The sequence below is a fragment of the Protopterus annectens genome, chromosome 6.part1 (genome assembly GCF_019279795.1).
Source record: "Protopterus annectens isolate FY-2018-M chromosome 6.part1, PAN1.0, whole genome shotgun sequence".
NCBI classification, from domain to species: Eukaryota; Metazoa; Chordata; order Ceratodontiformes; family Protopteridae; genus Protopterus; species Protopterus annectens.
The window spans coordinates 65124368-65137689 of NC_056738.1; the positions used below are offsets into that span (position 1 = coordinate 65124368).

Here is a 13322-nt window from a genome sequence, read left to right on the forward strand (position 1 = left end):
ATGTGTGCAGTTCTACTTTGTACCTGGCTACTCTGGGAGAGAGACTCCATGAATAAGCCATATACAGATTGCTTAGATATTCCCTAGATAACTTTTCATCTTCTGCAAGCTAATGTTGGAGGCCAGTCATGGAAGCTGATGTAGGAAACCAGCTATAGAGTCATATTCCAGATTGCTAGCAACCATCATTCTGTAAAAGTAGCAGCTTGTTCTGTTTTTTTTTTTCAGGTCTTAGCCTCCAGTTGAACATAAACCACTTAGGACTGCTCCTGTGCTCCTATCTTAATGCCCCTGGTTCTATTCCCCAGGATTGGAACTGCCTTTGCCATTAGCAGGTTAGGGATAGGAAGTGGAATGTGTAAGAGAGCTAGCAGCCATAAGCGTCAAATTTGCTAGCCTGTTCACTAGGGAATTTTTCCAATGACTTATGCCTCAGACCCGGTGACATTATACTATGATGTTGGGTGGGCAGTGAGATATGACCTATGAGCCCTCAGACAACCCTAGCTCCTTGGTCATCTCACATGTCCAGCCTGACATTCACTCCAAGTCCCAGCTTCCACCAAGGTTATCAGGTGAATCTACTTTTATCACCATGTCCCCCCCCCCTTCCCAGGACAGGCTTGCCCATCTTCCCTGCCTCTCCAATTCGCTAATCAAACCTATGTTACACAGGACATAATCAGAACTTCAGCCCTGTATGTCCTGTTATTGAAAAAATAGTAACACTAGATAACAAGAAATGTGGGCAAGCATACCATCTAAAAGGTGTACAGCACAAGAGTGTAACATATTCATAAGTCATAAGTTTGCTGTAGAGTAACAAAACACCCTTAAAACCCCAGAGATCTTCACAGAGCTAGTAGAATAACAGTGCTCTGCCTGCTTGCTCTTCCAGAGAAGAGATAGAGACTTGAGTGAAAGAGCACACTACAGGTTCAGGGTCTTGGTGCTGATCAGGAACAAACCAGTGTGTCTACTTACAAGGGGAGGGCTGCTGAGACTTGTCACTTACAAAGGTAGGGACTGCCCTTGAATTGGCCTACTGCATGGTCAACCATTGACTGTAAGGTGGCACATGGAGGTGGTGTGGGGTTAGAACATAAAAAAAAAATCCATGATACTTTCCCAAAGGATGGCTGCACCTCCAGGATTACATATCAACAACTATAGATATTTGGCAAGGCAGCAAGTTAAAAGTGAAGCAAAGAAAACAAAAGGAAACAAAAGAAAATATTAATTCATTTTAGAAAATTAAATGTAAACAGCAAATATGTATACTTGTTGTCATTTTTGTTTATTTACTGACTGACTGATTTGATTGCTTGCAATCATACTTCCTTTTCATTTTATACAACAGACTGGTTAATTATTATATTAATTTCCACAGGGCCAGCATTAACTGTAAAGTTTCATTTATCATTCTAGGGAAAACCTGGAGCAAAGGGAGAACCTGGTCTAACGGTATGTAACACAGAATCTTATGTAGTTTAACTGTGTTGTTCATTGTTGAAATTTTACATGGGTATGCATTGGCTAAAACAGTCAGGCTAGGGTCTCCCATACTAAGTAACTTCACTATATGTACTGCATGAACAGGAAAGACACTCTTGGATATAATATTTTAGTTTTAATGCTACTGTGCTTGTGAGGCATGAGTCTGCATTACTGACAGAGGAACAAACAGTGAGGCAATTGTTAAAATTCTCTATTTTTACTGTGTAACCCACAGTGTTTTTAACTGAAACTCCATGTGGCCAGAAAAGACCTTCCAGTGACACCATTTCTCAAGAATAACAGTATCTGAATTATCAACACTTTCATGTTGCTACTTTACTATGAAAGGATGAAATAGCACCTACATTCTTTATACAGGACTACACGGGATGATATGTGGATAGAGAGATAGAGACCTTTACCACAAAGACTTCCAGGCAATGCACACTTTCTCTTTACCTTTAAGCAATCTTTTCTTCTCCCAAAGGACAGTAATACGTTGCATATCAGATGGTCAAGCATTTGAAATTCGCAGACATGCTGCAGCTTCTTTATGCATTTTTTGCATTTCACAATCTAGAGATAACATTTAAAACCTGCTACAAGAGAAAAAAGCTACACAGTTTGAGATGTTATGGCAAAAGTGCATTTCCTTCAGCAGAGCATCCCAGAAGAGGTGCAGTTTGACTTGCCATCAGAACAGTGGTACAGCTGTATTTACAGAAAATGATAAAGGCAGAACTTAGGAAATCCAAAACAACTGTTCCATTCATCTCCTTCTGGCAAAAACAATACTTACTTAAGATGTTTTAGAAAGGCTGACCAAGTGCACAGAAAGGAGACAGCCAAGATTTAGTGCTGCAATAATCCTAATATGAAGTATCACCTAGGTGGAACGGAACTTATAGCACCAGAGCCAAAAAAGATCTGAGGTACTGACATACTTCTCAACTGTCCCTAATTTTGCAGAATGTCTCTAATTTTTTCTCATATATTTGTCCTGTCCTGCAAAAAATGTTTGATTTTCTGGTAAATAACTAAGGATTAGAGTCAGTCAATAAAGTCAAACATTAGAGTTCCATATTTCTTATGGTTCGGAAAATGTATGTTGATTAAAATTTTGTTATTCTGTTAACATTTTTAGTTAAATTACAGTAATATTTAAAAGAAATGTCCCTGATTTTAGGCCTATCCAGAATTCTTGAGCAAAGAAGTTGATAGGGTGCATGTTAAGAACACCTGGACTTAACACTGGGACCGTGGAACTAAGTCAGAGGACAGCTAACAGACTGCTAATGTGCCTGATTCTGGGGTAATGACTCCACAAGGGACGAAATGATGTTTCCTTTGCTATTTAATGCTGTGGTCACATCCTTGGAATTTTTTGCAAGGCTGAAAGTCATAATAGGAGTCAGAGACATCAGATTGAATGAAAGACAGCAGAAGAAAGCCACGTGAAGAATGCATGGGATGGAGGGAGAATGACATGACCATCAACTCATGGAGCTTCAGTTCTTCTAACTATAGATGAAAAGAGATGAGGTGGATGATATGGGTTAATAAGATAATTTCAGGGAGATATGAAGGGGGTCACTTGGGAAGTAAGAAAGGATCACAGCCAGCAGATTGTAGAAACCAGCTACTCCCTGATTCTGTGAAAGTACTTCTTCACACAAAGAGTTGTGAGTCCATGGAATAAATGCGCTACCATTTTGGATGTTGCATAAGAAACCCTTTGAGGCATTCAAGACAGTATGATACAGGTGAAGAAAAAGATGAAGGGGAAGGTAGAGATGGAAGGTGTATAAGCTGTTAAATGCACCCAAGGGCAGACTAGGTAAGCATGTTGACTTTTATGCCATCAAGCAAATTTAATGTAATGTATTTATTACACATTAGTTTTAGGCAAACTGAGCAAAATGTCACAATAATTGTATTAAATAGCTTAGTAAATTAACTCTGCAGTGCTATCTTTCCTGTCAGCTGAACAAACAACTTCATGGCTTGTCCCGGAGTTTTACAGCAAAGATAATTCACATGTGAAGTACAAAAAATAAAGACACAGCTACTTTTTTCAAAATAATATAGAGACAGAGCTTAGGATTCTTCCTCCAAAGATTAGCTGGATTTAAAGTAAAATAAATCAACATTACTTGCAGTGACTACTAGTAACAAAGAATTCAGTTTACATCACTTGCTCATAAGTCTTGTGACTTATGCAATATACTAAAACCAAACTATTGAAACCTTGCAGTGACAGTGAGATGAGTAGAATGGTAAAAGTGCACTATTTGTATCTGTGTTTCACTCTCTGCATACCTGGGGTGGTAAAAGCATGCTATTTGTATCTGTGTTTCACTCTCTGCATATCTGGGTAAAAATCACGTTGTTTGTATCTTTGTGTCAGTCTCTGCATACCTAGGGTGGTAAAAGCATGCTATTTGTGTCTTTGTTTCACTCTCTGTATACCTGGGGTGGTAAAAGCATGCTGTTTGTATCTGTGTTTCACTCTCTGCATACCTGGGGTGGTAAAATCACGCTGTCTGTATCTTTGTTTCAGTCGCTGCATACCTAGGGTGGTAAAAGCATGCTACTTGTGTCTTTGTTTCACTCTCTGTATACCTGGGGTGGTAAAAGAACACTATTTGTATCAATGCATTTAAGGTATGCCTTGCCTTACTGTTTTCAGTGTCATCTTATTAGTGGGTATAGAACTGCTGAGGAACTTTTCAGAAGGAAGAAGTAGGGTTTGAATATGCAAACCAAGAACAATGGTCTCCCATAACCTGATTTCAGCACTGATTCTTATTCCTGTATAGTGCTATTATTGCCTACTGCTTCAAGCAGCAGTATGGAAACCAGAAAATGAATGGTGCTGTGGGAGACAGCTGTGGTAACACAAAGGCAGCAAATCATTTCTATTTTATTTTATGACTACACTATTTTGCCACTGCATAAACCACATACTGTAAGTTCTCCTCTCATGCTGTCTACTGCCCGCTCGGCTTTTTCAGGGGAACCATCACTGCCTTCAGTTCCCTCCCACAGTCCATAGCTCTGTCCCATGGCCCGTCACCAAGTTGAGGCATGTCCCAGCTCTTTCCCTAATTGGGCAGGATCCTAACTCTACAGGTAGAAGTGTAAGAGCTTTATCATACCAGAGTGACTGGGGAGAAGAGCTGCTAGGGAGTGGTTGTTACATTGTGGTCAGCCCTGATGCTAATAAGTAGGTAAGTGGAGGCCCTACCCACAAAGTGCTGGTTGCTCTTATAGGTCACTGTATTATGCATGATCTTGGAGTGTTCTCAACTCCTAAGGCAGTGATGCCTCCTAATTCTTGCCACAAATCTAACCTCACTCTCCACCAGGGAGACAGAGAATGGTCTGCCCTCACCAGCATGTCAGAGTCAAAGCCTCATCATTCCTCTATTGCTCTGTTTATTTAGTTATTTATTTATTTATATATTAACTGCATAGGGAAAGTGGTCCTTGCTGGACTCTTTTTCCTTTTTCAGCCACAATTCAAGCCACAACAGGAATACTATATATATATATATATGTATATGTATATATATAAATATACATATATATATATATATATATATATATATATATATATATATATATATGTATGTATATATATATATATATATATATATATATATATGGTTCCCATTCAGAAGCCTGAAACATCATAAGCCTGAAAATCAAAATCCTGAAACCAAAAGCCTGAAAATTCAGAATCCTGAAAACTCAAAATCCTGAAAGCCCAAAATCCTGAAAGACCAAAATCCTGAAACTCAAAATCCTGAAAACACAAATAATGCTAATATGTCACTATAAAGACACTAATATCTACCAACTGACCCTGACCCTAACCCTAACCCTAAGGTCCGTCACTATTGCACACTCACCTGACCCGCGCCCTAACCCTAACTCACTTAAACCGCCCCTAACCCCAATATTTGTCACTATTGCATACATGCCTAACCTGCGCCCTAACCCTAACTCACTTAAACCGCCCCTAACCCTAAAATAAAACCAACCGCACACTTACCTGACCCCAACGCATGACCTAACACCACAGGGCTAACAATAGCAAAGCCACAATGACATCAGTATGTCTATTTTGTGTTTTCAGGATTTTGAGTTTCAGGATTTTGGTCTTTCAGGATTTTGGTCTTTCAGGATTTTGAGTTTTCAGGATTCTGAATTTTCAGGCTTTTGGTTTCAGGATTTTGATTTTCAGGCTTATGATGTTTCAGGCTTCTGAATGGGAACCATATATATATATATATATATATATATATATATATAAAATCGACAATTCGGTGTATAGTGAGAGAAAAACTGAATATCTGGAGAAAATCTATGTAGATATCAAAATAAAATGCAAATTCTAAGCATTAATTGAAGTGCAGGATTGATCCCCTGACCCTATAGCTATGAGGCATAGATTTTACCAGAGCTAACAAAGAAAGAGTTGATAAATGGTGTGCAGGTTTGTGAAGACCTAAGAGAGTAAATCATTTGAACAGTTGTCTCCAGGATGTCATAGGGTATAGGCTGCAGAGTTTACCCTTACCCATATCTTCATATGAGACAGAGGCTTGGATTCAGAAAAAAAACAAAATGCTCATAGTAATTGCCCAGTTCCAGTTGGTCAAGTTAAGCAATGGTGAGAAAATACAATTTAGAGATAGTTATAGTGACAGTGAGAAACACTACAGTATTAGCTCATTAACATGTCTCTGAATTATACACTAGCACTAGCCATGATAGTGTTCGCCCTTGTAGCCCATGCATCACAGTGGCAAAGGCATCCCCTGTACATACAGACACATACACGTACACTCATCAACAAACAGGCCCTTGTTCATAGTTATACAAACACTTGCCCATGCACCAACATGCATACCCCAACACACACACACACACACACACACACACACACACACACACACACACGCACACACATCGACATGTTAATACACACACATACACGCACACACGCACACACAATCATGCCATGTAATTCATGCCACTACAGACATGCAAACACACATGTGCACATACACATTAACACACATACCATCCTCACATAATCGAGGAAAAGAGCTCTACCGTTACTACCAACATAAGAGTGAATGGATGACTAACTTATTTTTATAGTAATCACTCTTTTATCCAACAGTGAAGCTTTACACAAGCAAATTGGGAGCCACTGACACTTCTGAGGGACAGTACATAGCTAATTAGCATTACCCGCTCTCTGGACTAACACATTATCATATATTTCTGTCTGTGAGACCACCCTCCATGCTGCAGACCCCATGAGTGGAAAGACTTAGCATTAGGGTGGTTTAAGAATCAGAAATATTTACTGAGATGGAAACTGCTGAGCTTAGGCTTCCACATCGTGGTAAGCTTTTCTGAATTTCAGCCATAGAATTGAAACCTCTCTGACTGAAATTGGATACACACAGTTGCTACGAACATCTGGGAGAGTAGTGGAAAGACATATAGCACATAAACGATTTAAACATCTAGGTTCATAACATACAATCTCTTACAACAAAACACCATTAAATTCATTAAGCAGGTAGAAAGACTGCAGATAATTTTTAGAACTGTTTAGACACATATTTAACTGCAGCATTTGTTAAGGTGCTACAAATCCTGAGTAAATGAAAAAAATAGTCCATAGCATTCATTGTTTTATTTTTCATATTATTTGTTTATCTAATGTTTATCTACATATATTTTTAAATATCTTATTTCAAACTAATGTAACATTGTATACACTGTACATTGCACACATTGCATACTTAGTAAGTATTCATTCTACAGATGCATATGCTGTTGTTTCAGAAAACAAATCACAGTAGCATAGTTGGTAGCACCACTGCATGCAGGTCTTTGATGCACTTTTGGTTTAGTTTGTATATTTTACCAACATATCCAAGGATTTCTTCCTGAGATATATGGCTTATTTTGATCGATTACTCTTGTTTGTTCTTAAGTTTCTATTTCGGCATAAGAGGCCCTTGTAGGGAAAAAAAGCCTTTGGCTCATTGAAAGTTACCCTGTTAGCAAAATTAATTAAATAAATTAACATTAAGGTGGCTTGGAGCTGTGTACAAAGGGGCAGATGCCCAACTAAAGACCTCAGGACTGGGGCCCCAGGAAGAGGAGTGGAGTGAAGAAGTGTGGCCTGCTCAACTCCCTGGATTTGCAGAGGGTTTATGCTCAATCAACGGTATACTGGGCATATGCAATTTACCGAGTAGAAATCAGAAAAACAGCTGCTTTTGCTTTGAAGTAAGAGGTAGGAGTATTTAAAAGGAATATCCCTTGAAGAAGTGAGGGGAGATGTCTTCCCCAGCACTTTGCCAAATAAGTAATAAGCATATATCAGGTATTTAGTCTCTGGAAATTAAAGTAAACCTGTTTTACTTGCATCTCTTTCTTAATTGCTTTGTTCTGGGTATAGAGTGATTGCACTCAATTATATATTGACCTATAAATTGACTTGACAGTGGGTACTATTTATTCTGCTAATTACCTCTTACCTTTCTACTTATTATTAAATGCAACAGGTCATAACTATCTACTCCCCCACTAACCCACTCAACACTACACCCCTTACTTCTTTAAACGACATCATCATATCTCCATACCTTTACAACAGCTCCAGTACAGAACTCTTCACATTTAAATATACATACTCTCACTTAACCCCACATTTACTCTGCGCAAATATGGTAAACTGGTTACCAAACTTACACACCTATTTCTGTTCAGTTCTATCCTGATCAAACTAAGTGGTGACATACACCCATATCCAGTACCTCAACCCCTTAATCAAACCCCTGTCACTCCAAACAACCCTTATTCCCCAAACATCACTAATCTCCCACAAAGTAGCTTGGCTCTCTTAATATTAAACTTGAGCCTAAGAAGCATCCTAAGTAAAACTCATGAATTTCATGCACCTATGACCTAATACTCTCCTGATTTAGCAGTCCTAACAGAAATGTGGCTAAAACCCCACATACCAGATGGTGAAATTCTAAGCCATGGTTATAACATCCATAGACACAACATAACTCATAAACAAGGTGGCTGCATAGCTGTAAGATATAAAAATACTATCAGACTAGAAAGACTTCATATCAAACCCCCAGACCACTTGAATTCTGAAATTCTAATTACCCGCCTTCAACTAAACTCCAACAAACACATCATTATAATAGCTATTTATATACCCCAGGTAACAACTCAGACATTACTGAAGACCTTCTTTGTTGGTGTGCCTCAGCTTTTAGTCAATAAACAATAATAATGGGGGATTTCAACATGGACTGGTACACCTGCTCCTTGGAAAATCCCTCATATTTTATTAACCTCCATGGTTTCTGTCAGATTATACAATCTCCTACCAGATTTGACAAACATAGCAAAAAAGAATCAGTCCGAGACTGAAAACAAACTCTCTGTCACTGGTCTGTCTCCCTGACAGTCTAAGGGATCACCTACCCACTTACCTTCTTAGGCACCGCATTTGCCCTAGTAAAAATATAATTTACAAACTTGTCCGCGACAAACGACATTTCTCCCCTGAAGTCTCCAAATCTCTCCTGAGGCAATGTGACTGGTCCCCTTAAAATATCTGCACCTATTACAATGACAAATTCCTCAATATTCTAAGCAACCTAGCTCCCCTTAGAAAGGCCCATTCTAACTCCAAGCACATACCATGGCTTAGCAATGACACCATGCAGCTCATCAAACAGAGAGACAGAGCCTAGTCCTTATACCACAAGACCAAAAATCAAGACTCCCTTCTTAGCCATCATCAATTATGCAACCATGCCAAAAAGCAAATCAGGCACAGCAAAAAGCTATACTATACAACAATGCAACAAAAACACCAAAGCAATCCCCAGGAATTTTGGTGAGCCATCAAGCAACTACTAAAGCCTGGACAGGTAACAACCGCAGCTTCGGCCACAACAAATTCCACAGATAGCATTACCTCATAATTTAATTCACACTTTATCAACTCTATACTCTCCCTAGTAAAAAAACAACAGCAAGACCCCCCCCGCTTCGATTCCTAGTGAATTAGGCAGAACCCTCAGTTCCTTTTCAATCAAATCAATTCAGACTAATTCCATGAAAAAACATCTTTCTAAACTTAAGCCCTCCTCCCTCGCAGTTGACCAACTAGCCAATGAATTTCTAAAGCCATCAGCAGATGCCATCTCCTACCCTGTATCTATCCTAATAAACTATTCCATTGCTGAGCAGTACATCCCCAAACTCTGGAAAGTATCTTATATCATCCCTCTTCACAAAGACAGCTCCTCTACTGAGTTCTCAAACTACAGGCCAATTGCCCTCCTCCCTCCCATAGCCAAGATTCTTGAAAAATGCATACATGAACAATTCCTCGACTATCTACTAAGCAATAATCTCCTATCTGCATCCCAACATGACTTTGGGCCTAAATATAGTACAACTACTGCCCTTGTTAGTTTTACAAACGTAATCAACCAGCTTAGAAATGACAACCAGCTCATCTTGTCTAAGGCCTTTGATACAGTATCCCACTAAAAGCTACTAAATGAGCTTGCTTCCTTAAACCTAGCTCAGCCAGCCCTCTTCTAGTTTCTCAGCTATTTAATTGACCGTCAACAGGCTGTTAAGTGGCAAAATAAACTCTACACCCTATTATTCGTCCCACTAGGTGTACACCAAGGCTCAATTCTTGGTCCATTGCTCTTCACCATATTCACCAACAGGCTCAGCACAGTCACCCAGCATGCACCCATCTTTCAATACGCAGACAACTCCTCCCTCATATGTTCAGCTCCCTCCCTACCAGAACTCCTACAAACAACCCAACAATCTTTCCAAGACATTGAAAAATACCTCTCAGACTGTCAAGTCATACTCAGTCTAAATAAAACAAAGCTTATGCTCCTCACTAATAACAAAGTTCTCATAACTCTCACCCTTCACCATCTACTCAGCCAATAAAACTAAAACTGAACCTGTCCAGCACACGAAACTCCTTGGAGTCACAATTGGCAACAACCTAAAATTTGACAAACACCTTGCTCTAACTAATAAAAAGGTCCACATTAAGCTAGGCTCACTATAGAGAGTCAAGCCATACTTAACCAAGGCCAGTAAACATTCCATAGCTAGGACTCATGTACTCTCTACCCTTCTATATGCCTTACCAATATTCACTAATCTCAGAAAATCAGATTTAAACAAACTGGAATCAAGCTATAACAAAATCGCAAGATTCACTACTAAACTCCCTTACAGATCACATCACTGCACAGCACTTCATAAACTAAATTGGATTGAACTACCCAATCTCATATCCCTCAACCAACTAACTTTCATTCATTCCATCTTCCACCATCCAGACCACTGTCCAGCACTCAAGGGCTTAGTGCAGCCCTACTCAAACGGCAGGCCACTAAGATCCTCCAACAAACTACTACTCAAAGCAAATTCTCCCTCCAAATTTCTAAGACCTGGAATTCCATGCCTCAGACAGTACTAAACTGTAGAAATGCATCCATATTTAAACTACTGCTTAAGGAACACCTAATCAAAAGCTGGCTTTGCTCCTGCACTAATCCAGGCTGATCATTCTGTAGTTCCTTGTTCTTACAACCAAACTATCTGTTCCCTTACTAAATTCTAACATCCAAACTATCCCTTCTCTCACAGAATTCCAGTTTCTGTCTACCTATCTCAAGCTCATTACTGCTCCTATTTTTATCTGCCTATCTCAAGCTTCCTACAGCTTCATCATATTCCCTCCTTCTTGTACTTCACCTCAGTATTACCTTAGCTATCACTGCTTAAAACAAGTAACACCAGCATATCAACAATCAGCCATATTCTTGTTAACATACCATACATGTATCTCATAAATATTTACCACCAAAACCATGATATTGATCTACTGATCAGTCATTTCTCTATGACGGCACAAGCTATTTCATGCTAGTATCTTAGCTTTCTTTTCTTCCACTTTATATTACCCTCTCAAATGTTATTGTTTATGTATAAGCCATTTACTACCTATATTTACCAAAGTTATGTATTCTTGATTGTTATCGATTACTTACATTTTTAACATGTTTTTATAATAGAGCCTTTCTCCCTGGGCCTCATCTGAAAAAGGGCCACTGGCCCAGTTGGACATCCCCAGTAAACAAATGTAAAGTAAATAAATATTTTGTAAAATAAATAAAGTACAGCGGATAGCCCCACAAAAACAATAAAGATCTTGAACCACCACAATGGCCGTCTTAATGTTGTCCTTTCCTGGTTGAACCTTACCCTGTTGATGGGAACAAAGGGGTTAAATGACTGGAAAGGTGATGATGAATAATAGGCAGCAAGGATAAACGCAGCAAAAAATAAATAAATAAATAAATCAAAACAATTTCTGAAAGGACAAAAAATTTTATAACTCACATTATGGTTCCAAGCCCCAGAGGGAAAACAAATCTATAAATTCTGAAGTAAAATGCTTATTTTAATAAAATGAGCAACACTAACAATAGATTCAAGAGCCTTCCATTAATGAGTCTATAGTAGGCTCAGTTTCAAATAAATGAATAATCAGAACAAAACTGAAAGAAAGTAATTTACTTATAAATGCAAAAAAAAAGAAACTAGGTAATACATGATAGACAGATATTAATGTAAAAATAAAATTTGGTAATATATCCTAGGATATGTGAGGGTTTAACATGAATTCCCCTTGAAATGGTGTGGGTTAGTTATTGCCAGATTATTTGAAGCTAATTCAAACTGTGGAAGACAAACCAATATCCAATGTACATATGCATATGTGCATGTGAGCTGTGCGTGTATATTTAAGAGTTTGATAACCATGGTAAGCGGATTGGTCAGCAGATCATTTTCAGCCACGACACGGGTCATATGCACAAAATACTGCAAGGAAAAAAAAATTATTGGCTTTCACTAAATTATTTATGTACATACAGAAAACAGCTATTGACATGCACACTTAAAGCAAACATATTGATGGAATTTTACAGTAAATACATTTTATGTGATAAGCGGTGAGGGCCTCATTTTCAACAAACCTTAAGCTAGGTACAGAACTTTGACAATACAGGGATAGGGTATTGACTGATTTTGGCATGAGATACAAAAATTAGCCTTTCTCGTGAAAGCATGAACATTTTGATTCAAATTGCATGTGTTCTTTTAGCTTGCTTTTGAATATTCCTAGTGTGTCTTCTTGCCTCATGTCTGCTGGGAATTGAAACAAGTTGCAGGGCCCATCACTGAGAAAACTCTTTTTCCATTGGTGGTTTTGAAACAGGGTGTAATCAGTGTTAGAGCATCTTTTTAACTATCTGTCAATGAGCAGTTCTACTGTTTTACTGCGATTTTGATTAGGGGTTCCATTTTTAATATGTTGTAGATTTGAGTGTGGGGAAGGTAGGTCTGCTCATTGAGTGACAGGTAGCAAGATGAAATTCTAAAAGAGATGGCAGTGATGAGTATGTGTGTTTGGCAGCAAAACAAATCTACAGATTTTGTTTATAGCTGTTTGAATTTTGTATGTATTGATCTTGAGGACAGTGCTGTTAATGGAAGACCGTATGTTGTTTTGGAGATAAGAGCATTTCTGGCTGTATGAGATGTGGGAGTAAGTAGGTGTAAAATCTTTTAACAAAGTTTCAGTTAGGAAAGAGTTTTGTTAATAATGCTGTCAGTATGTCTGTTTAGAAAGACAGAGTTGGATTTAGAGT

The 13322-nt window shown here is 38.5% G+C and overlaps 1 protein-coding gene across 1 annotated transcript in view; it reads left to right on the top strand.

Annotated features, from left to right (window-relative positions):
• COL28A1 (collagen type XXVIII alpha 1 chain) overlaps nt 1-13322 on the top strand; it is a 914882-nt gene that overhangs the window by 779955 nt on the left and 121605 nt on the right. Inside the window, exon 30 of the mRNA XM_044075485.1 lies at nt 1429-1464. Coding sequence (XP_043931420.1) covers nt 1429-1464 — 36 coding nt within the window. The remainder of the gene's footprint in view (nt 1-1428; nt 1465-13322) is intronic.